The sequence below is a fragment of the Papio anubis genome, chromosome 15, assembly GCF_008728515.1.
Source record: "Papio anubis isolate 15944 chromosome 15, Panubis1.0, whole genome shotgun sequence".
NCBI classification, from domain to species: Eukaryota; Metazoa; Chordata; class Mammalia; order Primates; family Cercopithecidae; genus Papio; species Papio anubis.
The window spans coordinates 77317834-77343460 of NC_044990.1; the positions used below are offsets into that span (position 1 = coordinate 77317834).

General features: G+C 41.9%; 1 protein-coding gene across 40 annotated transcripts in view; it reads right to left on the minus strand.

Moving 5' to 3' along the window:
- The window catches only part of DOCK9 (dedicator of cytokinesis 9), a 299896-nt gene that overhangs the window by 72901 nt on the left and 201368 nt on the right, over positions 1–25627 (minus strand). For 23 of the 40 annotated variants that reach the window (XM_009192144.4, XM_003914024.5, XM_003914026.5 and 20 more), the window contains exons 16-32: positions 25150–25229; positions 24878–25065; positions 24671–24736; positions 23344–23436; positions 22520–22643; positions 21768–21889; positions 20610–20696; positions 19823–19912; positions 18683–18798; positions 18347–18416; positions 17336–17461; positions 16726–16797; positions 5201–5347; positions 4899–4982; positions 4381–4492; positions 364–542; positions 16–129 (exon numbers count right to left, since the gene is read on the minus strand). In XM_009192144.4, the coding sequence (XP_009190408.3) occupies positions 16–129; positions 364–542; positions 4381–4492; positions 4899–4982; positions 5201–5347; positions 16726–16797; positions 17336–17461; positions 18347–18416; positions 18683–18798; positions 19823–19912; positions 20610–20696; positions 21768–21889; positions 22520–22643; positions 23344–23436; positions 24671–24736; positions 24878–25065; positions 25150–25229 (1870 nt within the window). Of the gene's footprint in view, positions 1–15; positions 130–363; positions 543–4029; positions 4072–4380; positions 4493–4898; positions 4983–5200; positions 5348–16725; positions 16798–17335; positions 17462–18346; positions 18417–18682; positions 18799–19822; positions 19913–20609; positions 20697–21767; positions 21890–22140; positions 22234–22519; positions 22644–23343; positions 23437–24670; positions 24737–24877; positions 25066–25149; positions 25230–25627 lie in introns of all 40 variants that reach the window. The other 17 variants (XM_031655627.1, XM_031655620.1, XM_031655613.1 and 14 more) reach the window with 2 other exon arrangements.

The window sequence follows — 25627 nt, forward strand, 5'->3', positions numbered from 1 at the left end:
ACCACATGTACGTACCATGCCGGCATTCACGGGGAAGGGTGATACATCCCTCACATTGATCCGCTGGACGTTTTCAATCAGCAGACCAAACAGAGGCAGGTAGAGGGTGGCTATCCTTGCCTGATGACTCTGAAAAGACACACATGGTAAGTATGACCCAGGATTCTGAGAACTGAACTAAGTTGTCACTGACCATCTCCTTTATTTGGATCTTTCCTATAAAGACAGATATTTGATTTTAGTCCCAAAACAGAGCAAAGTCTTAGTGCTGTTACCATGAATTTTCTAATTGATTACTTTCTTTACACCACTTAAAATAAAGGACATTATCAATACACATTCCTTCCATTGGGGACCACTCACCCTTGAAGCATATCTGTCATCAAAAGAATGCTTTATCAGCAGGTTCTTGAGCACACTGATGGCGATCAGACGGACCTCCCGGAACTCCTGGAGGGCTGTCCCCACCTCCCTCAGTAGCAGTCCCACCAAGAAGTGGTTTCTGCAGAACTCATCTGTTAATGAGTAGTCAAGCTGGAGGTCTGAAATGAGGATAGAAACTACTTGAGGTAGGAAAGATGCAATGCTCTTTGAATAAAAAAAAAAAAAAAAAAAAAAAACTAAGACCCATCCTCTGCATTCAGCCCACCCTGGGTGTCAAGAGATGATTAGACTTGGCTTCAAATGAGAAAGGTACAAGTCTGCTCTACTTCTTAGCACATGAGAATCTTAAATGAAAACTAAATTTAAATACAATTAAGTGCACTGGATTTTGGAACATATTGCATCCTACATAATTAAATTAGTGAACAGTTTAAGTACCAATTTTTAGACTAGAGCACAGCATATGTTACATTAAAAATATAACTTTGTTAGCGACAAAGTTAAAAACGTTACACTAGCTAACAGAATTGTATAAGAGCAGTTTGTGCATAACAAACATGTAATTAAACAATAAACATACATGGCTTATTAAAATGTTATTTACTATATGAGTTCATATACTCCTTTCCTGGTCATTAATGCCTATATATTCCATTAAAACCCAATGAATTTAAAATAAACAAATTAATACATAACCTACTTATTCTGCTATCTCTGAATGAAGAACTTATTTAACGCAGTATTTCCTAAGATAGTCTCTTAATATTTCTCCATCTCTGAAAACAAATACAAATTTAATATAAGCTAAAATTAAAATGGAGAAAGCATCAAACCAAACTGGTAAATCACCAGCAAGCTAAATGACAAAATTGAGAGCTCTTCTGGAAAACAGATAGGAGTAAACACGAACTCTACTCTGGAAGGGTACACAAAAACAGCTGAACATCACTCTGAAGATGAAATACACATTTCAGGAAGCTGAAGCTACGTTGTGAATTGTCAGACTGACTCCATTATTAAAGGAAAGTCTATAGATCTCTCCCTTTGCCTTTCGTCCCGTATCAGATAGCTACTAACTAAATCTACCCAAAATACGGACACAAGTTCTACGAAACCCTTTAGTAGAAGGGGGAGAGTAGTCATTTTCTAGATTAATTATGTTCATTGTTTATGATTATTTCACCTAGTTTATCTAAACTATAAGTTATAGCTTGAGTTCACATAAATCTCTTAGAACAAACTACTTATGGTTTAACTGTGTGTGTGCTCACACATCTGTGCTTGTGTGTATGAATGTGCATGAGAAATTACACGGTCTGGATGTGTGTCCCCTTTGAATCTCATGTTGAAATTTGATACCCATTGTTGGAGGTGGGGCCTGGTGGGAGGTGTTCGGGTCATGGGGGCGAACCCCTCATGAATGGCTTGGTGCCCTCCTTGCCATAATGAGGGAGTTCTCGCTCTGAGTTCACGCGAGATCTGGTTGTTTACAAGAGTGTGGCACCTCACTCCCCATCTCTCTTGCTCCCTCTCTCACCATGTGACCTGCTGGCTCCCCGCTCGCCCTCCACCATGATTGGAAACTTCCTGAGGTCTCACCAGAAGCCAATGTTGGCATCATGCTTCTCGTACAGACTGCAAAACTGTGAGCCAAAATAAACCTCTTTTCTTATTTTTTTTGAGAGAGGGTCTTGCTCTGTTGTGCAGGCTGGAGTGCCATGGCATAATCTTCCTAGATTGCAGATTTCACTGCAATCTCTGCCTCCTGGGCTTAAGTCATCCTCCCACCTCAGCCTCCCACGTAGCTGAGACTACAGGTGTGTGCCAACATGCCAGGCTAATTTTTGTTTTCTTTTTTTTTTTTTTTTTGGTAGAGACAGGGTTTCATTATGTTTCCCAGGATGATCTTGAACTCCTAGGCCAAGTGATGCTCCCAGCTCAGCCTCCCAAAGTGCTGGGATTATAAGTGCGAGCCACTGCACTGGCCCTCTTTTCTTTATAAATTACCCAGTCTCAGGTATTCCTTTAGAGCAACACGAATGGACTAACACAAGAAAGGAGGTGAAGGTGGGGGTGGGAGGTAAGTAAGGAGAAAGAAAATGAAAATTCTAAAAAACATTTATTCCTATCAGTGTAGTAAGGCAAATTACCCACACATGTTCCCCCACAACTGAGCGAAGCCCGTCTTGCTACCAAATACCCTAGAAGTCTATAAGAGCTTGTGCTGCCCTGCCGGGTCATAGTGAGACGGGCATCAGCATACATTCACTGCACAGCCACTGGGCAAAAAGAGCTCCCTGGGCTCTGTACCAGGTGGAGGGAAGGAGAGTCCCCAGGTACAGGAGACTGGCTGAGGCTGTGGTGAGGTTGGAGGCGCAGGGCAGGAGAGAGTGGTTAATTCCAGTTGGGGAACTGGAAGAGGGTGAGGAGACCCCGGGAGGCCCCATGCAGGAGGTATGCAGTGGCTGGCTTGGGGAGGAAAATGAGGATTCCACAGGCGGGAGCTATTTGAGGTGGAGGGGTGGCATGATGTGTCTGAGGAGCTGGGAGTCGGCAGGGATGCCTAGAATGTGTAGAATAAGGGGGTGTGAGACCACAGAGGTGGGAGGCCAGGGTTAGATCAGGGGACACTGAATACCTACCTGTTCTCTCAGCCCAGAAAAACTCTCCCCCAGATATGTGGGTGCTTGGCTCACCCCTCACCTTCTTCCAACTGTTATCTGGCCACTCTGTCTCAAATGTCACCCCTTTTCGTATCTCCTTTCCTTGCTTTGTTTGTTCTCCTTAGGATGCATCAGTGTCTGACATTCTATGTATTTTGTGTATGTAGAATAGCCGGGGATTATCATCCAGGTTGTACATAACTTATTCTGAAGCTCAACACAGTTGGTGCGGGGTAAATATTTGTTGAACGCATGAATGCCAGCTCCAGGACCACAGTCCCCCCGCCTGATCCTTAAAAGGCAGTACCAGTCTGTTTGGGGGAAAGTTGTTTGTCTCTGAACGAATGCCTTAGTGTGTTTCTCTCGGAATTCAGAAGCAGTTAATTCAGGTGCCACTAGCAGTTTGGTGGCATCCTTCCACTTTTTCTTTCCTTTAGCACAAAATACCTGAGCACATACAAGGAACTAAGCTCAATAAATATTGCTTGACAGACCTGACAGACTGATTTGTTCAATTTGATTTACTCAGTGAAGACAAAGACATTTCTATGAGCTCAACTCTCTTCAAACTTAAAGATAATACAGGACATTAATGAAGACTCAACATACAAACATGAAAAGCATGTAAAAAAGCCACATTGCTTGTGATTTTGATTACTGCCACCACTATGGACAAGGGCTATGAAAATAGAATAATGAATTTTGGGGGTGAAGCAGGGATGTTTGTTTTACTTCTTAAAGAAACATCCTAGAGTACCCAGTGACTTCAGGAGCAAAAAACCAGATGCCTCCCTGGGATGTTACAGCAATGTCTTAGCTCCAGTGAAAAAATCACTAATTTATGGTCAGCTTAAAAAATTGATCAAATTATATAGGAAATGCTTAACAGAACAGCATATGGAAGCAGTTCAGCCATCACTTGCATTCTTTATTTTTTAGAGGAGGAAAATGCAAGAAAGCACGCGTCACACCCCACACCTACCTACAGGAGTGTCATTTGACTCCACAGTTGGTGAAAGAAAAGCTAATTCATAAGAAAAAAGGAAAAGTGAAACAAATAAAAATAAGCTATAGCAACTGAAATAGATTTCTTTTCTTTAAGCAAAGGGATTTTTCAATGAAATAGCCATACTGGCATGATCTGTAGTCTGATAAGTTTGCTGAAAAGTTCCCATATTTTATCAATATTTTTTGAAACAGAAATTTCATAAGAAAAAAATTAATCAATAAAAAATCAGAAAATTCAAATATCATGTTTGAATCAATTATCTTTTCTTATTGAAAATAAATGTCTCTCTTTGTGAAAAGGTTAATGGATATAAAGATGGATTACCTTGGTATCTTTGAATCCTGCCTTTTCCAAACGGCATTGGTAAGTTCAATGGAATATAATGTTCATGGTTGCACACTACACGGAGAAATTCAAACTTGTATTCAAACAGGGTCTGCAGGAAGAAGTGTTTAGTTATAAATACCCAGCTGGATATTTCATACAGGATTCTAAAAAACCTATTACCAATAGTATGTTAGAAATAGTCATTAGCTTCTTGACCTTCTTAGAACTGCATATTCTATTGCATTGTACAGATTTCAGGATGGCTGCAGGGATTGATTTGAAAACTAAGGACACGTTTCATTAAACAATGTCTTCAACTGGTTTTTAGGGCATTTATTGTTTACCTTCCTCCTACTTCAATGAAGGATTTCAGGTAGCTTATAATTACAGACACAGGCTCAATACAATAAAAAAATTAGTAAGGCAGAGCTTTTAAAAAAAATAAAGGAAAAAGGTAATTCTACCAGAGAAAGCTACAGGGTGACTTCTGTTACCAGTAACAATCCCCGCATTACCTTTGGGTCTCCAGGAGCAAAGCAGCTAATGTAGTTGTTGATCTGCTTGAAGACAAAGCCCCTGTCCATGAAGGTGAAACATCTCTGTTGAGGAAAACAAGCAAAAAGGTGTTTCAGGTCCAAACATTTCAGAAATTTGGATTCAAAGCAGCATTTATTGCTAATAAGTTTTTCCACTGACATAAAAAACATGCCATCAACACTGCCAGAGCACCTACTCTATTCTAGTCACTCTGTTAGACAGCTCGTAAAAAGCACATCTTTGTCCCATAACTGACATCCTCTTCCCTGCATGTCCCCACCTTGATGAAGACAGCAAGGCTATGATTTGCATTCTTAGATGCCTCTGGATTATCTCGAAACTTCTGAGTGATGTGTGGCATCAGCATATTTACAACGGTTTCCACTGCATGATGATAGGATGCAGGAAATCTCTGGTTTCGCAGCAACTAAAAAGAATTCAGAGCAAACATTTATTATTTAATAAGTTGCGATCACTTGGAAGGAAAAAAACCATCTCATCCCTGAGTCCATCTTAAAACACCCAGAGTTCCTTGCTGGGTGTGGTGGCTCACACTTGTAACCCCAGCACTTTGGGAGGCCAAGATGGGAGGATCACTTGAGCCCAGGGATTTGAGACCAGCCCAGGCAACATAGCAAGACTCCATCTGTACAAAAATTAGGTGGGTGTGGTGGTGTGCAACTGTAGTCCCAGTTACTCAGGAGGCTGAGGTGGTAGGATTGCTGGAGCCCAGCAGTCTGAGGCTGCAGTGAACCAGCATCAGCCACTGCACTCCAGCCAGGGTGACAAAGCAAGGCCCAGTCTCAAAAAACCTCATAAAACCTCAGAGTTCTAGTCTTGTTTATCTGAAATTAGAAAAAATGAATTAACCCTCCTTCTTTCAAAGTACCGTACAAGTGTTCAAATACTTCAAATAAGTGCTGTGGATTAAAACTGGAACCTCAAACTTCAGTGTAATAAAGATCACCTAAAAAATGTTTGTAAAAAGGTAGAGATTCTGCATCCATTCCCAAAGATTCTGAGTCAGGAGCCTGGCAGGGGGTGCAGGGAGAAGAGCAAGAACCTGCATTTTTACTGAGCATCTTTGATGATTCTGGTGCCTGTACTTCTCACAGATCTCTTTAGAAAGCACTGGCTTACATTTAAGCTCCAAATATTCAAACTGAGAATACACATTTTGATGACTGTGCATGATTAGTTTAAACTGCTTGGCACCAGTCTTCTTACAATCAACTTTACATAGCAATCTTTCCCCAACAGGAACCTACAAAATTACTCAGATTACTTAGCAATTAGCTAACACTTACATATATCTTCTACATGTCAGACACTGTACTACATATTTGTATGAAATTTTTCATTCAATTCTTGTAATATTCCTATAAGTTTAATTCTCGTTTGTTAAAGGGGTCAGAGAGGTTAGGTACATGTGTCCTTAGTCACACAACTAACAACAACGATTCAGGCCCAGGTCTACCACGGAATCCAAAACTTGGGCACTTTCTGTTACATGAAGCCGCACTCCCCCTGTGTCTATAAATAGAATAATTTACTGACAGCCTGAAGTAGGAAGGATGCTCCATTACATTGATCCATTCATGCGTTTAATTATAACAGCCGCAAGAGGGGGTATTTTCATCCCCATTCTACAGACCGGAAAACTGAGGCTTAGAGAGCTCACTAAAAAGTACTAATTGATCTTTAATAAAACTGTTCTTGTCTTCCCCCTTTTAGTAACAGAACAGTAACGGTTTTACAGGGGCACACGGCTGCCCAGCCAGACTACATTTTCCAGTCTAACTTACCACTAGGTATGAGCCACATGACCAAATTATGGAAGGGGTGCGTGCCTTGTTCAGGCCATGCTCCTAAAAGGAGCCGCTGGCCTCCCTTGTTCCTTCCTGTGCTACTGCCTGGACTGCGCTGTGGCGGTGAGCCAGCTTCTCAGCCATGTGGATGAGGTTAACATCGCAGGCTGGGTAACTGGATCGGAGGAGCTTGAGTCACTGAACGACCTTGGGGAACTAACTGCCCTGCTCTCCAAACTGCCTACCAGCTCATGATTGTCCAAGAGAGAAATGAACCTTCTGTCAAATTTAAACCACTATTATTATGGCCTGTTTTAGAGCACCAAACCAATGTCCCAATATCAAACAAACAGTATTTTCTAAAACTGGGAACTGGAACCTAGACATTTCTGGCACGACAGCAGGCATTATCTTATGCATTAAATGCCAGAACCTATTAGGAATATTTGAAATACCAGCTTTATAACAATTTCAATTCTCAAACCAATAACGAGGAAATGTTTATAAACTTACATAGCGTCAAGAATCCAGTGAGGAAAGAAAGGATCAGTAATAAAAATGTGAAGTTCACCAACTTTCAAAAACAGAATGGCAAAATGTGAAATTCCAAAGGGATTTTGTTGCATATGTGCGACCAAAACTCTATATCCCGAGATGACAGTATCAATAGATGACCAATTTCCAAGACTGCAGGCAAGGCCAACTCTAACCCCAGGCATGACTGCTAGCTACCCAAGCTGGCTGCTCCTGAAAAAGAGGTATCCCAAGAAAAGCTTGAGGCCTTCATGATGGGGCTGAGTCAATGGCTGCTAAAACCAGGAAAAGTAGGTGGAGAACTCTATCATGGACAGGTTGAGTGGGCACCATGTAAACCTATTAATCAACATTATTATAACTAAAAGTAGAACAGCTGGGCATATATGCCTCCTGATGTGATGTAATAGTAACAGCTATGAGGTATTATTTGCCAGAAAAAAAAAATCAAACCTGAATCAAATTAAGTCTCTGGATCCAACCACAAGTTCACAGGGAACACGGGGGACAGAGAACCATGTATGTAACACGGTGGCTACCATCAGCCAAATCTAAACTGTGGGACATTCTGCTGGACACATGACCCACACTTCTTCAACAAATATGTTGCCAAAAAAAAAGAAAAAGTCCAAACAGATGAAAGGAGACCAGTTTAAGAATCAAAGAAACTTCAGAAACACAGCAACTAAATGCAATGTGTGAACTTTGTTTAGATCCAGAAGCAGACAAACCCAACTATAGAATGACATTTTCGAGACACCTGGGGCAAACTGAATATAGACTGGGTGTTAGATGATAATAAAGAAGTTTTGCTAATTTTGTGTGGTGTGATAATGTTGGTGGTTATATCTTTTTTAAAGGCTTACCTGTTACAGATAACATGCTAAAGTGTCTAAGATGGAGTGAGAAAATATCTGGGAACGGCTTTAAAAACACTGTAAGGTAAAAATGTGAGGGTGGGTATGTATCAAGCAAGGGCAGTAGAACACTGGCAAGTGGGGAGGCCAATCCCTCTACTTCTGCACTTATTAGAAAACATAGTAAAATGTTTGTATTAAAAAGAAAGAATACATGGAGAAGAATGATGGATAATCTACATACCAACCCATCATTAGTGTTGTTCAGTGACTAGGCAATGACAACTCACGCCTTTGAAGGCTGAAATGAAGTTCTCCCTGCAGAGGCAAATAGCTGTTGTGAAGAGTCCTAATTGGCAATAAAACAAACTAAAGCCTTTTTACGAGGTGTGATACACATTTCAAGGTAATAAAGACCTAAGCAATAGAATGTTTTTATGGAGATTACTGCAAACTGAAATAGAAGAGGAAAATCTAAGATGATGCTCAGGTAGTGAGTACCTGATAGGGGCTTAGAGAAGAGGATGCCAAGACACTAAGGGACTTCTCAGCCAAACCATCCCCAACTCCCTGCCACGTCCTGCTGGAGGATCTCTTGCTGTGCGCTGCGCTGCACCACAGCGTGTCTTTCCGCCCTGGCACCACCTGACAGGTGCTGCCTGTGTGGGGTGAGCCTGCCCAGCACATGTCCTCACAAGATCAGCCTCTCCAGCCACATGCTGGGTGCCGTGCCCCCATCCTCTGCGAGCCACACTTCTGTGCTGCCCACTGGCTGCTCAGCGCCTACCAACTGGCTCCTTGACTGAACGGGATCTCCCTGAAGACCCACACCCAGCCTGGCTGTGGAGGCCCCCGTGGACGCTGCGGTTAACAGCCAGACCTTCACAGAGACCCAGGATGGGCTACTCCCTGCCCTACAGGTCATCTGTGCTCCCACAGCCGTGCTGCCCAATCATTGCTTCATGGGTGAGGACTTCAGAATGGTCTTCAAATGTTCACTTCTTTGTTCTGCTCCGTGTTCTTCCACTCTCTGGTGTCGTTCAGAGGCCTCTTCTCTATGGGCTATTTTACTGCTTTCCGAGGTAAATAAGACTTTTAATTAAGAAACTTCCTCTTTGGGGCTTAGCAAACAACAAAAGTAATAGGGCTGAGAAGAAATTTACCAATGACATTTCCCTGCATTCTGGTTACTCCCCTTTATCAAGATCCCTATGTTATTTCCTCTTTCTCTCATTTTCTTCTACAATTTGTTTTTTGTTCTGTTTTGTTTTTTTGTGCTTTTTTGTCCTGTTTTGTTTTTGAGACAAGGTCTCAGTCTGTCACCCAGGCTGGAGTGTAGTGGCACAATCACAGCTCACTGTAGCCTCATCCTCCTGGGCTCAAGCGATCCTCTCACCTCAGTCTCCTGAGTAGCTGGGTAACAGGCATGTGTCACCATCCCCAGATAATTTTGTTCACCTTTTGCAGAGGTGTGAGGTCTCACTATGTTGCTCAGGCTGGTCTTGAACTCCTGGGCTCAAGCGATTCTCCGAGCTGGGCCTCCCAAGTGCTGGGATTACAGATGTGAGCCATTGCACCCAGTCCACAAACTCCATTCTTCCTACCTCCTCATCATTTTCATTCCCAAAGATCACCATGTTTACTTCACTCTCTGCCCTGCTGGCACAATGAGAATGGCACCTCACATCTTCAGTTGCAGGTAACATAATTAACTCCTGGCCCCACCACTATGCTGTGGAATCTACAGCTGCATTTGTAACAAGGCCACCCGTGCCTCCATGCCTCACATAGCTGCTCCCTGCCAATGACGAAGGGTGGCAAGGAAGCTGCAGCAGGCTTGTTGCTGGGGGATGTGGGACTCCATAATGATTGAGGAGGAGGCTTGAGGCCTCTCCAGTGCCTTGCTCACCTCTCTTACTTAGAGTTCCACTGTGGACCAAGATGCTTCCTTCCTTCTCTCTCTTCTCAACATTAGGTCACACACACACTTTTCCCCAGAGAAAAGCTTAGGCTTATGGTTTCAGCAGATTGGTACTCACAAATCTATTTCTTTAGTTCTGTCTGTTCTCTTCCCTGTCCTGAGCCTTCACCTGCCAACTGGAAATGTGTTTGGCTGTGCCTCGGCCCCTTGTGGAACAATGGCTGGTGACTTCCCAGTATCTGTTCTCTCTTCCCTCTCATGGTAATAGAACCTCAACTTTTAACTAGGTTCATGGATACCCAAAGTAAAGACTACATTTACCAGCATCCCTTGCAGCTAGGTACAGTCATGGCTAACTCTAGCCAATACGATAGCAGTGGCAGTGATGTGGCAGTGCAAATTCTGGGTCATATCCTTAAAGGGAAAGGTGCATCTTCCCCTCCCTACTGGCTCCAGCATGGATGTGGTGGTGAACCCAGTTAGATCAAAAGGAGGAGCAGCACTCCAGGGGGCAAACAAGATGGAGGCCTCTCATAACTGTGGAACAGAAGCCTCTTATGAGCTTGGGTTTCTCAAGTAAAGAGAAATAAACTTTTACTTTCCTGTTTAATTCCCTGTTACTTCAGGTCTCTGTCATAGCCACTGAACCCAAAGCCCTAAGCATATGACATCCCAAGCCGAACTCATAACCTTGCATCTTCCCTGGTAAACCAAGTCCTCTACTCTACTGCCTCTGTCAAAAGCTCCTTCTTCTATGATCTCATGCTGAATATCTAGGTGGCCTTTCTTCCCCCACTCAAATCTGACCTTACTGTGCTCTGTTTTGTTTCAGTTAGGTTTACTGAGGTATAATTTACATACCATAAAATTCCAACTTGGAAAGTCTACAGTTTGATGAGTCATGACAAGTGAATACGACTGTAACTATCACCACAGTCAAGAAGAGAAAGTACATCTGTTGTCCCCATCCCCACCTCCAGTCCTGGGCAACCACTGGGCTGCTCTGTGCTCTGTAGGTTTTCTTTTTCCATAACGTCATATACAGGATATGGACCCAAATGGTATGTAGTCTTTTGGGTCTAACTTCTTTCAGTTCACAGAATGCTTTTGAGATCCAACCATGCTATTGCATGACTCACTACTTTGTGCCGTTTTATTGCTAAGTAGCGTTCTATTGTGCGGAGTTACCACAATTTGTCTATACATTTACCAGCTGATGGACATTTGGGTTGTTTCTAGTTTTTGATTATTATGAATAAAGCTACTGTGGACATTTGCATTTAGGTCTTTACATGGATACGTCTTTCATTTCTCTTCAGCAGATATTTAGAGGTGGCACTGCAGGGCTGAATGAATGGTTCTGTCTGAACAATCTCCCTTACTCATTCATAATGCTCTCCATCCTCATCCCCAATCCCACCTGATCCCCCCAATGCCAGATCTTCATCAGCATCACCATAAAATGCCATTTCATATTATTGCAGTTAGAGAGCTAAAAAAAAATAAATAAGTCAAAATTTAAAATGTCTGGTGAATCTGTTCCATATGCTATTTATACTTCAGGGGATAAGCAGACTTATTGATATAAAAGTTTCCTAGCCACTCTGCTAATCTTTATACTCTCTGTCATCTTGCCACTCCTACTAAAGAACCTACTCTGCCGCTCTAGGTCTCTACCAATTCGTCTGCTGCTTGGCTGCACAGCTCCCCATAATCTTATCTTTGTTTCTGAGCTAATCTTGTTTTTTAATCTTTCCCCTCTAATCTCAATCTATCCAGCCTGAACTCTGCCCCAGAGGTCTTACCTGGGCCTGAGCTAGTTTCTCTGCCTGGTACTCATTCTCCTATCCCTAGATTATGGTATCCTGCAAGGCCCAGGTAAAGTTCCACCTGTATCCCCACATAAATCTATGATTCTTGAAGCTCACATATACACCTTCCTGCACTCTGCTCTAAATGTTCCAAGCTGAATGTCTTCTTTCTCCAATGACTAGGTCAGCTTCAAGGTTAAGGGTTCACTCTCAAATCCATTTACATTTTTCCTCAATGCTTTGGACATTACAAACAACTGTTCAAAACACTCGAGGGTGACATATGCATATTAACATTCTACCTAACACATTCGTATAGTGTTTACAATTTGGTTAAGGGGAAGTCCAAACAGTCCATTTAGAATATGAGCCATACCCTCCTTCTTTCACTTTATTCTTTTCTTGTTCAATTAAGCTAGAAAATGGTCGGAGGTTAAACAAGCAATACTTAAGGGCATATACTCACCCTACCCTATGCTAGGTTTTCCAATCTCCTTTCTTCCAGTATACCTGTGGAATGCCAGCAACGTGCTTCACTCCGTGTGGGTGGAAAGGAAATGCAAAAGGAGTCTGCTGAAATTACAGCTGCTAAATATACATGGTGGAAAAGAAACATCGACAAACTGTTGACCATAGGGGCAGAGAGTGGGGAGAGGACTCTTCCACAGACCTTGATGATGTCTGCTTTACATTTTTCTCAAATGTCACCTGTAACTTCCAAGCACATGTCACCTATGAAACTAGAGTCTGGCACAGTCATACACAACGCATCCATACTCTGCAGGTCCATCTGCTGTAGTAAGAAAATTACTTATTTTAGATGCTAGTTCCAAGGGGCTCTGATTCACACCCTTCCTCAGTAATGTAACAATGTAGAGTTTGATTGGCTGGGGACAAGAAGGTGGCCACTTCCACCTTCAGCAGGAGTGCAGCACTGGAAGTAAGCATACGCTGTGCCATGTCCCTCCATGTAAATATCCATTGAATGGACTCACTCGATAACCACCAAGAAGGACACAAATTATACACTGAAAGCATCAGCTTAATACACAATATGCACGTGTAGATATCCTTGGGTAGAACATTTTAATCGGCACTGAAAGCATTATCTGGCTCTTATGAATCCAGGGCCCAGGTGCTCCTACAACACTGGTGTGTGCCTCGTCATGGCACTTTAAGAAAGACTCCCCTGGCTGAGCGCGGTGGCTCACACTTGTAATCCCAGCACTTTAGGAGGCCAAGGTGGGTGGATCACCTGAAGTCAGGAGTTTGAGACCAGCCTGACCAACATGGTGAAACCCTGTCTCTATTAAAAATATAAAATTAGCTGGGCGTGGTGACACATGCCTATAATCTCAGCTACTTGGGAGGCTAAGGCAGGAGAAACGCTTGAACCCAGGAGGTGGAGGTTGCAGTGAGCCCAGATTGCGCCACAGCACGCCAGCCTGGGCAACAAGAGCAAAAAATATTAAGGTCAGAATAAATTAATAATTTTGGCCTAAAAATACCAAAAACCCTAAGGGGATGAGACCAAAGTTTTGGAAATCACAAATGGTATAGGAATGGCGAATATTCATAAATTCAGAAGACTAAAACAAGGAATTAGGACATAAAATTCTTCAGATGTAAATAAGACAAACACAAAAACAACTAATTCAAACACAAAACTCATTACTCTTATGAGACACACTGAATGAAGGCTTTAGGAAAATGTCAGAGGAGTTCTCAGCTCAACAATGTGTGATGAAGGGAAAGAACAGCAGGATGTCTGCAGGGCCAGGGAAGCAGAGGCCAGAGGGCAGGGCTCTCAAAGCGAAAATGTTGAACCCTCCAAGGTGGTAAGCAGGTGTTTGTGAATCTCTTTTTATAGTAAATTATGTTACGGTTAAGCTTTCTCCTTTGGGATACCAGTGTTTCCTCTTAAGCACTTTTAAAAAAAACTCTCTGAATATTGTTTTAGGGCCAAGATGTAATTAACTTAGAGAAAAGGTTGTACATGGTAGCATTTGGGTGGTTTGTGTTAAGTTCCAAAAACAAACCATTTCCCAGAGCAGAGGTGTTGACAAATCATGTTAAAAGGCCGGAAATGGCAGCACCCCTAGGAAAGGCCCATTGGGACTCTGCCACAAGTTCTTGGCTCTGTTCCGTTGTGTGACCCTGGGCAGGTCACTTCACAGTCTACACTTCTGTCTCTACCTCTGTGAGGCAGGGGAGGAGCTGGAACAGAAGACACGTTTCAGGTCATGACCACCCTTAAAGAGCTGTGGTTTAATTTGACATCTTGAGAACAAACATATGCAAGTAAATTCCTTTACTTATTTTCTAATGCAATCCTCAGAAAGGTGTCATTGGCTCTTGATTTTGAATATCCTTCTTGTGAGTATTCCTGGAAGTGTTCGTGACCTCCTTGACCATCTCTCACGTGGTCTTCCTTGCAGTCATAAGGCAGAAAAGCCTTATGTTCATATAGTTCCCTGAACTGTGGTGCTGGGTCTCAAGCTTTTGCCAACACAACTCTCTCCACCTAGTCCTCATTCTTCTTCTTCACCTAGCCAACTCCTGTTTACTTATCAGAACCCACTGCAACGGACGCCTCTTCCAGGTGGTCTTCCCAGATTCCCCACACTCCTGAACACGTTGTGCCTATCTCTTCAGAGCACTCGTCATGAGGTAGGGCAGCCGCTGAACGAAATGTACACTTTCCCACCTGAACTCCTTAAGAGCACAAATGATGATGCATTGAACTTTGTAATCCTTGGCGCCTCAAACATAGTAGGGGCTCAATGAGTAGTTGCAGAATGAATTGGTTATAGTTTGAATATAATCAAGTTACCACTGCTTTGAAGGGATGACATTTATTTAGAGCCAAAAATAATAAAAAAATCCACTGGCACCTTGTTATAGGCTGAACTGTGCCCCCCTCAAATTCATGTGTTGAAGTCCTAACCCCTAATGCTTCCAAATACGACTGCACTTTGGGCCGAGGTTTTAAAAGAGGTGATGAAGGTAATGTGATGTCATTAGGGTGGTTCTTAATCCAGTAAGACTGGTGTCCGCATAAGAAGAGATTAGGACACAGACACGCACAGAAGGCGGCATCTACAAGCCAAGGAGAGAGGCCTCAGAAGAAACCAGCCACATGGACAGCTTGACCCAGGACTTTCAGCATCTCAATTGTTATAAAATAAATTTCTATTGTTTAAGCCACTCAGTCTGCGGTACTTTATTATGGCAACCCTAGCAAACGAACACAGGCTATAATCGTATTCTGTATATAACATAAAAAAAAATATATAATTTACCATTATTACTAGTTTTAAGTGTACAGTTCAGTGATAATAAACACATTCATAATCTTTTTCTCCTCCATCACCTCCTCGCTTTCTTTCCCAGTCTCTGGTAACCACCAATCTATCTTCATCCAATCCACTTTTTTAGCTTCCACATATCAGTGAGACAACATTTTTTAACAGAAAAGTAATATATCTACATGATGTGTGTGTCTGTGTGCATGTGCACACACACTTAGCTGCGTGCTGCCAAGCAGACAATCTGCTAGATTCTTCCTTGGCAGGCTGCTCTGGCATGATTTAGATGGAGCATTTCTCCACAGAAGGCAGGGCCCACATCCATCTGGCATCTCCCTATGCACTAAAATCAGAAGCTTTAAACTGGATTCAAAAGAGAGAGAGAGAGAAAAGAAGAGGAGAAACCACCTGGCCAGGCCCAGTGTCTGCTTTATGGAAGGAAAAGGAGGGCTTTAGGTCTGAACCATCAACCTTCTGCCAGCAAAATCTAGCATGCTTTCCAAGGCTTCCTCGGAGAGCCCAGATCCCTTGTGCAGGAGGCCTAGATTCTGCCCCTCTCTCCCCCTCCCTATCCCCTCTCCTGCCTACGAGGATTGTAGCACAACTGTTCATTGTGAGACAGTGCCCAGCACCACCCGCTCCCTGCACAAGCTCCTTCTGTAATACTTCAACCGGACCCTGCCTCCAAACAGCGACACTACTTCAATGTCACAAGAACAACTCCAGGACTCTGCATGTCTCAGAGGAGCCCTGGAAACTTCAAAATGAGAAAGTGACATTGCCACTTCTGTTTACTGCATTGGAACTTTATAGAAACTTACCTACCTTGAGCCTCAGAGAGCCTGAGGTGGCCAACCACACCTCAGCGGGCACCAGTCCCAACACAAGACCAGTCATCTCAGGGCTGAGCCCAGTGGGAACCAGGCAAAGCAGGGGGGACCCATGGTCAGAAAGGAACACACGTCCAGGCTTCACCACAAGGGGACGTTGGGGCAGGGAAGAAATTTGAGGCTGCGCATTTGCCCCAATGAGATGGATGATCTCAGAGTCTATTGATTGATTGGTTTTGGAGAACATTAGATTGGTGAGATACTCCCATCTAAGACCCTGATAAATGTCTACGATGGTCCAGACACTTAATAAATGCTGGGTATTGACACTTTAAATTTATGCTGAAACCACAATTTACATTTCAACAAACGTGAAGATTTCTAAGCTAGTCAAAGGAAAAGACATATTTTTCTTTGGGTTAATAACTAAGTGATTTCAGGAATACAGCCTTTGGGGCCAGACTGGACTCAAAACCTGGCTGCTCCACTCACTGGTAGCATGACCTTGAGCAAGTAACTCAAGCATGCTGGCCTCAGTTTACCCATCTATAAAATAGGTAAGAACAGTACTTCCCTCACAGGGCTGTTATGAAGCTAAAATGATTTATTACTTGTAAAGCACTTAGAACAGTCCTGTAACTGGCACAGAGAAAGCATGAAGAAACGTTAGCTACAAACCAACAAAAGAGATTTTTTTTTTCCCCTAAGAACATAAGCTTCACTTGAAGTAACATACCTTAACTTTGGAGTTCTCTATCAAATGCTGAGCCATGGATTTGATCAGTACATCAAAGAAAAACCATGAATACTAAAAGAAAAAAGAACAGGACCCAGTAAGAACAACAAATTAGTAGGTGAGATGTGAACTCTCTCAGGCTGACAATGTTACTGACACAAAGCAGGTGTGACCCTAAAACACAGCTGCACCTCTTGGGACATTATGATCAGAGCCAAGAAGAGAACGGCGGAAACTGGACGCCTGTGCTCAGCGTGGCACAACCAGCAAGAGGCTCTGCGGAGTTACGGGCGTCGTCTTTCCCCTTTACTGACCTCTGCTTGGTGACACCTGTCGTTAGTATCTCTAAGTCAGTGACCTTCATCATTGACTTGAACATAATGACTATTAATCCTCAAGAGCCAATGAAACTCTGAACACAGTGATGCTTTGCAGCTCTTCTCTCAAGACACAATCAGAAAAGTTGGTATCAGAGAACAAACTCTGCTACCCCTTTTTAGGGGGTGGTGATTGTCTCTAAGAGCACTCAGAAAGGCTGTATTGATCAGGCTGTGGGGTGAATTCCTGTTAATCAGTTTCAATCGGAGTCACACTGACTCTCCTGACATACCTTCAGTAGTTTGTTGCTGGTGAGGAAATCAGCGGAAGGCTTGAGAATCGTGGTCATGGATTTGGTCAGTTCTTCATGCACTGTCTTGTATTCGGAGGCAACGTATGGTTCAGCCTTATACGCATACTTTGAAGAAAAGGGAAAGAGACTTTAATGCACTGGCTCTCCACGGTGGGCTGAAAGCTTGAGTGACTCCCAAGAATGGAAATCAGGGACTGAGGGACAATCTCATTTGTGGGAGAGGAAGGTGTGGATACAAAGATGGGAAGGTTGAGTGTCATGTGATAAAAAGGAGTCCAGGATGTCTTCAAGAAACTATGTGAGTCATCCGACCCAGTCATATCAGTGACCAGCCAGCCCATCACTCCACCTGTGCCAGGGGCTTCAAGGAATGTGTGGCACAGCAACAGATGACTGATATCCTCAAGGACCAGAACTTTACTTTTAAAATTATCGCATAGTTGTAATTTACGAAGGTATTTAATACTAAACAGAATATGTGCAACTGTTTAGAATAGTAACTGCCACTCTACTTACTGGATGTCATATATAAATAAATAACTTGTTGATGTTTATCCTAACAACATCTCTTGCTGTCCCACAGAGTCATCTGATTTGACTGTAGCCAGAGCTAACCTTCCTGTCTGGGAGAAGCAGTTTTGCTGGAAATTTTAGGTGGAAAAAAAAAAAACCATGAAGACAACTAACTTTACCAGAGGCCTAGGTAAGAACAACTTAAAATTCTTCTTTAAACTCCTGCATTGAGTCATATTATTTGGAAAACCCATTAAAAGAAATGTAATTGAAGGAATGGAATTAAGTAAATTAATGAATGGCTGCCCCTCTTTGTACCTCCCCTATTCAGGTACAAGCGTTGGCTATGAGGAATAGAAGAGAAAACATAAGTTATAAGTACCTCCCCAAATAACCAGGCTTGTGAAAAAATAAGTCCTTAGAAGGAAAATTGGAGAGCCACAGATGTAAGTGATCAGAACAGTGTGTTTTACATACCTTAACATATGACCTCAAGTGGCTCTCCAATCCTTCCTCATGGCACTGGGCAACCACATGAATAATGACCCTACACACCACAGGAGTGAATAAAGCAATGAATATGTAAAAATGGAAACATTTCATTATTATCACAGCAGTAGTAGAACAATGATGATGCTATTGGCACTTAGGAAACAAGGAGACAAGGAATTAGATGGGGTCCTTACGTACGAGATCAAAGACATTTCTTAAATATAATGTTCAGCACATAGTAGCACCCCAGCTAAGCATGACTGCTCCAGATGTGGACAGACTGGAAGTGAAGAAAAGCATCCATCCGTCCACCTCCCTTACCGAGTCACGTTAACCGCGACTTCTTCCTGCGTGGCTCTGGTGAGGACGCGGAACAGCTGGTTTAGGATAGTGGGCAAGAAGGCGATCATCACGTGGCCTTCCATCGCGTGCAGACTCTATGGACACGGAATGGCACAGTTCATGTTATCCCTCTAAAAGTAAACCAGCCCAAAGTCCTTTCCACTCTGTTCCAAATAAGGATAGAAGAACTCCCTCTAAAACAAAGGGAAGGCTGTGGTGGGCAGAATGTCCCCAGAGGCGTCTGTGTCTCAGTCCACCTGTGAAGACGTCACATGGCCCAGAGGAGGTAAGGCTGCTAGTCAGGCCTCATGATAGGGATTATCCAGGTGGGCCCATGGAATTGCAAAGGGCCATAAGCTGGATGAGGGAGGCAGAAGGGGATAGGAGTCAGAGGCAGCTGGGATGGAGGAAGCAGGGTCAGAGAAACGCTGTGCAGCTGTCTTTGAGATGGAGGGAGGGGCCACAAGCAATCACATATAAAAACTTCACTGTTTATGTGGATATGTATTCCATTTTCCTTCTTAAACCAAACAAATTTCTATCCCATTTCTCATATTTCTTGTTTTGTCCCCATGCCCTTTTAGCTATTTCCCCTTTCCAAAATGCTCCCCACAACCACGTTCTGGATGAAGCTCCCCTAGACAAACCCTGCCTGGCTCTTGCTGCTTAGACACTCCAGGAACCCCTTGCACAAAGCTGGGACTGGTTCTGTGTATTATTTCTTTGAGTTGTCTGCCTAGCATGCAGTCCAAGTTTATAGTATCTCCTACAATGAACTAGAAGTTCCCTAAGGGTGAGGACTGAAGTCGCTGCTTCTGTGCCCATCATTGTGCTTGGTACCCAGGGAGGTCCATCTCAAGTGAGGGGTTTTCCATGCATGAGAAACAGTATGTTTTAGAGACCCTGCCTTGAGCAAAGGATACATGGGCCTAGGACACAGGCAGGAGTAGTGCCGTTCCTAGGTCCACTCCTTGCCACTATCTAAACCTCATAGAAGCTACCGATGTGAGACATCCAGGTAAAAGCTTCCAAGGGGTGAGAACAACACCATCACCAAAGAGAAAACCCAGCCCACACCAAACTCATTCAAAAGGGGATATTAAGAAAGCCATCTGATACCTTAAGGTACTTTACAAGTTCGTTTCCTAAGGCTTGGGCTCCAGATTCGGTTTTCTGACAGTACTGGAAGAAATTATGTAAATGCTGATCCTGCGGTGGGGAAAAAGGAAAAGAAGAAGAAAGTCTATTAGTATACACTCTGTGGAAATAAAAGCATTTATTTCTTGCAGCATGCTTTTTTGCTGTTTTTGTTGTTGTTGTTGTTGTTGTTGTTGTTGTTGTTGTTGCTGTTTTTTAGAGACAGAGTCTTGCTCTGTCGCCCTGGCTGGGGTGCAGTGGCACGACCATGGCTTATTGCAGCCTTGACCTCCCAGCCTCCTGCAATCCCCCCCCCACCTTAGCCTCCTAGGTAGCTGGGACTACAGGCACACATCACCATGCCTAGCTAATTTTTGTATTTTTGTAGAGACAAGGTTTTGCCATGCTGGCCAGGCTGTTCTCAAACCCCTGGGCTCAAGTGATCTGCCCACCTTGGCCCCCCAAAATGCAAGGATTACAGGTGTGAGCCACTGTGCCCAGCTTCATCTTATTAAGACTAAAAATTGATCATGTACAAATAATAACATCAAGAAGATCCTCCCACAAAAGAAGAAATCTGTTGGAAAATGATGCTTGTTCTAGTCATTTATATGAATACATATGAGCACCTCAGTTGTACTTTCTTTAGAAAAAGACCTATAGAGTAAAAAAATAGTAATATAACACATTAGGATTTTTTTCTTCTTGCAAAATGGTGCAAACTTAGTCACAGAGCAGCCACTGCTAATTTTGTTGAAGGAGCACGTACCTGAGTATACACTGTAGAAACCAGATGAGTGGAAATTTTCAGCAGTGGCTTGCCTCCATCTACCCATTTAATTTCCGGACCATAATGCTAAAAAAAATATGGAGGGAACAATATCTCTACATATTAGTTATTTTGGCTCTAACATGATTATCAATGAGGGTAATGACGAGGGACTGAAAAGAGGGCCCAGAGAACTTTAGTGACTTCACAACTGTGCCAGGCTCACAGCAGGAACGCAGATGATACACGTTTCTGCCCCCTTTCTTCCCCCAAAGTACAATGCTTTTATTACTGGATTTTCTAAGTTATCGTTTCTGTTTCTTGCAGCTGTGTGGTTATTGTTCATTTGAGAGGAAAAGAATCCTACTATACCAGTATCTGAACCCAACTTGAGCTCAGGATTCTGAAGGAGACAGTAAAAGGTGCCAGATAAAGCAAACAGCACAATATGCAGGCCTGGCATGGGCAAAGGGTCAATCGTCTGCTCACACTAACTTCAACTTTTGAAACCTCAGTTTTTCTGTCACGCTCAATTATACAAGTTATTCTTCTTTGGGAAAATTTAACTATTTGTCTATAATATGAACTCAAATTTGGCATTATTTAAATGCAGACAAACATAAAAAGAACAGGCTTTATTTAAGCATGTTATAAAGCTGCAGTCTATAAAATTTAAGATGGCTAAAAAGGATGCAAAGCCAACAAAGCAATTGAAGAAATCTGGGGAAAATTAGGCTTTCATGAATCAGAAAGGTTTCAGAATGTGCAACCACGTGGGTGAGAGATTTGGCGAACTTGACTTACTTTAAGCTAGAGGAAAATTCCTAATAGTTTGCATGACCTTAAGAACTCATCTTTATTTGAGCATGGCCAGTTGGCAGAGACAGACCTTATCCCAAATCTCCAAGTCTCTATTTCTCTGCTGAGACACCACTAGTCTGATCAGGGCTTACAAAATGCCCAAACTGTAATTCTGACATTGCGGTAGCTGCTAACAGCACTGCCTTCAATTGGCCAAAGTTCACTTGAAAATGAATAACTAAAATCAAAATGGTGGAAGAGCAAAAATACTGTGTGCTTTTTGTGTGTTGTTGTTGTAGTTGTTCTTTAATGTTTTCTGAAGAAACTGGGATGAACCGATCCTAAAATGTGACATACCCTGCCCATTCCAAGCTCCTGGTAGCCAAGGTAGCCTGAAGGAAGGTTCGCCGAGACCGGGATGTGCTGCTCGCTCGTCACCACCCTTCCGTCTTTCAGGAGGGGAAGCCAGGAGTAGCCAACTGTTGAAAATAAAGAACAATGACAACAACAAAATACTGTGAGTGTATGAAAACTTATGAAAGAAAGCCAATGTAAAACTCTCTGATTTTTAAGAACTTTTCATATCAATTAGAGTAAGAAATTTAAAAGGCCCTAAATGTAATCTCTGTAGAACATTGTCTACAATGTACTTAGGCCTCTTTGGGGTTAGAACTCTACAATCTTCTTTTATAAAAATATACATATGCAGGCTGGGCATGGTGGCTCACACCTGTAATCCCAGCACTTTGGGAGGCAGAGGTGGGCAGATTGCTTGAGCTCACGAGTTCGAGACCAGCCTGGGCAACATGGCGAAATCCCGTCTCTACAAAAAAATACAAAAATTAGCCAGGGGGCGGTGGTGCATGCCTATAGTCCCAGCTATTCGGGAGGCTGAGGTGGGAGGACAGCTTGAGCTCAAAAATTAAAAAAAAAAAAAAAAAAAAAAAAAAAAAATTACATATGCAACCCAGACATGCTACATATCCGTTACCTACAAAATTCATCTAAAGATCCCTTTGCAAACACATGGAAATTCAGAATCCTAATACAATTTAAGAACCTAATGTTTCAATTATTTAAAATCAAAGGAATGGTGAACCCCCTGCAACCTTGGGTTTCAACGACATCCCTCTTCTTCGTGCTTCCTTTACTTGAGTTGTCACAGCTGACATGGAAGAATGTGAGCAACAGGTGGTGCTTTTCATGCAGCTGAGTGGGCAACTCTATTTTAATCTGCAAGGAAGACAAAATAACAACCGAATATTCTAAAAACACAGAAATTCTCAGTGAAAGCAGAGACACTATGTGTTACCCAATGCACAAACGTGCACTTGTTCTCCGAGCGGATATTAACATTTGCACTCAAAGATACTGAGACTATAAATTATGCCAAGTAAGAAATGAATCCTGAATTCACCACTCAGAAACAGGAAGAGAGTTGATGGTATTTCTAGAAAGAACTGGAAAACACATGATAGTAACTACTACGCTAAGTTACCACAGCCAAGGCATTATGAAGAACCAGGATAGAACATTCTAAAGTAGCATGCATACAACGGTTTCAATGAACTACATTACAATATTATGTAAACAAATCCAATGATAAGAAAGAAAGATTCTCAGGTCCAACAAATGTAACTAAAGTATGAATTTGAAAGGAAATAAACCAGAATATTAATTGTGGTAGTGATAGCGGGATTATGACTTTTTCTTTTCTGTATTATCTGCATTTTCCAAGTTTCTATTTTTTTAATAATGAAAATGTTACTTTTACAATCAGAAAAAAACATATAAAAGAAATACTTCAACATGCAGTTCTATCTCTGTAATTTCAGGGTAATATGCAGCTTCTCTTGAATTTTGCTTTACCAGGCAAATACATTAAAGTTTCCCTTAAAAACTGGTCAAGTTTTCCCTTGAATACATCACTTACCTCATCATAAAATTCTGGGTTTTGGTGATGGTGTAAAACTGCAGCAAAGGCGCTTCTTGTGAACACTGGCCCGCCAGGTCTGCCATAAATGCACTAAAATAAGAGTTACCAAAGAGAAACATCAGGGTTCGATTGAGTAAGAAATTAAACTCGGATATATTGTAAAGAAGGAGGCATTCCTACGGCATAGACTTAACATCGCCACTTCTGACAGACCCCAGGCCTGTGAACCCCAGACTGCTGGGTCCTGCCCACCTTCCAGCTTGCTTCAAAGCCCACCTGCCTGCTCCCCGTTCTGCCCTTTCAGGTCACAGCCCTGGATGACGCCTTGCTCACTGTTCCCTTTCACATTTCCATGCCTTTTCTTATGCAATTCTTCCGTCCAAATAACCTTTGCTTCTCTGTGCATCAAGAAAACACTCAAGCATTCTTCAAGAAATTGTCAACTCCTTCCATGTGTCCCCTCAGCATTTTTCTGTATTAATTTTCAGTTTTGTCCAAAACTCCAGTTCCTACCATCTGTGCACCAAGATCTTTTTCTCCATGGCTGTTTTTCCCACTAGACTGAATTTCTTGAGGACAGAAACTATATATTTTTTATATATATATATATATATATATTTTTTTTTTTGCATCTTTGTCTCCTTCTTCTCTTAAGAAGTCACTTTCACATAGTCACAGTAAAACAATTTGGGTTACAGAGGCAGATTGCCTGGGTTTGAATCTTGGTTCCACTAATGTTTTACCTGAGGCAATAAATTCTGCACTACTCCCCTCACCTGAAAAATATGGATAATAATAATACTTAATTCATCAAAAGACTGTTATGAGAACCAAAATAGTTAAACACACACTAGAGCAGTACCTGAAGTACAAACAGCTTTCAATAAACGTTACCTATAATCTATTGCTGTGATTGTTACTATACTGTAGTAAACATTTAATAAAGATCATTGATTGTTGATCAGTTATTACTATTTCTATTATCAACATTATTCATATCATAATTCATAGCACTGACAGTATGAGCACTTGGCTCATAGTAGGTGGACAGTAAGTGTTTGCTGAATTGAGTATGTATAAGGAACTTTCATCCTTAAAGAGAATAAAAAAACAGTCAATTAGGAGCAAGAACCTAAATATTCCATATTCGTTAAGATTCAGCATATATGTTTATACATCGTAACATTATCTATTTTTTATTTGTGTCAATTAAAATGTGCTAAATTGTTTTGGTTGTATGGTATCACGAAAGTGCATTTTGAAAATGGAAAAATCAGAATAGGTAGGTGAACATACATTTAAAAAAAAAAAACAAAAAACAAACCTTAAGGGGCTGAGAGTCTTCCTCATCTGAATCTTTGAATTCAATGCAAATCGCAATATTTCTAGCCTGCAGCAATAGTTAAACAAAACAGAATAAGAAAAAAAACTCAGAAAGTCAGACTATGTAAATATTTATAAAAGAACATGGGAAGCTGAATCTAAAGGGAGGGTTTGACATCAAGAATGAAACCCCCACGTTCACACTCACCTTGGCAAAAGACTTCTGACTGTCGTATTTCAAGTACTTAGGATAAACGTAAAGGTGATTGGTGTAGATAGTGTAAGGCTGAGTGTGTTTTGGTATGCAGGGCACAAATTCCTCCACTTCAAACGTGATGGGAGTTTTACTGCAGGTTTCAAATTGTTTTGTGGGAATGTATGATGAATTAACATAATCTGTAAAGATATTCAAAATAATTCAAACTGAAGTAAAAACTAAACTAACAAAAATTCTGTCTATTATGTAGAACTGACACTTACTAGGGAAGTCTGAGGAAACGTTATCAATTGTAATGTCTAGATTGCCTAAAATCACTGGGAGCTTAGCCATCTTCTCAGGTCTGCAAACAAAAGAAGAGAAAAATCAAACATTTGTAAGTTAACTCTAAAAGCAACACTCTAGAGCAGCACTTCCAAGAGAAACATAAACCAACCCATAAAGACAATTTTAAACATTCTAGTAGCCTCACGCAAAACGGCAAACAGGAACTAATAACATTAATTTTAATAATATACTTTATTCAACCAAATAGGTCCAAAATATTACCATTTCCGTATTTAATCAGTATAAAAAATGTACACTCTAAGTCTTTAAAACCAGATGTGTATTACTGGTTTTATACTTAAAGCACATCTCAATTCAGACATCCTGTATTTCACAGGACAGCCACACATGGCTAGTGGCTGCGCACTGCACAGTACAGGTCTAGATAAAGAATATCGCAAAACAGTTATAGCT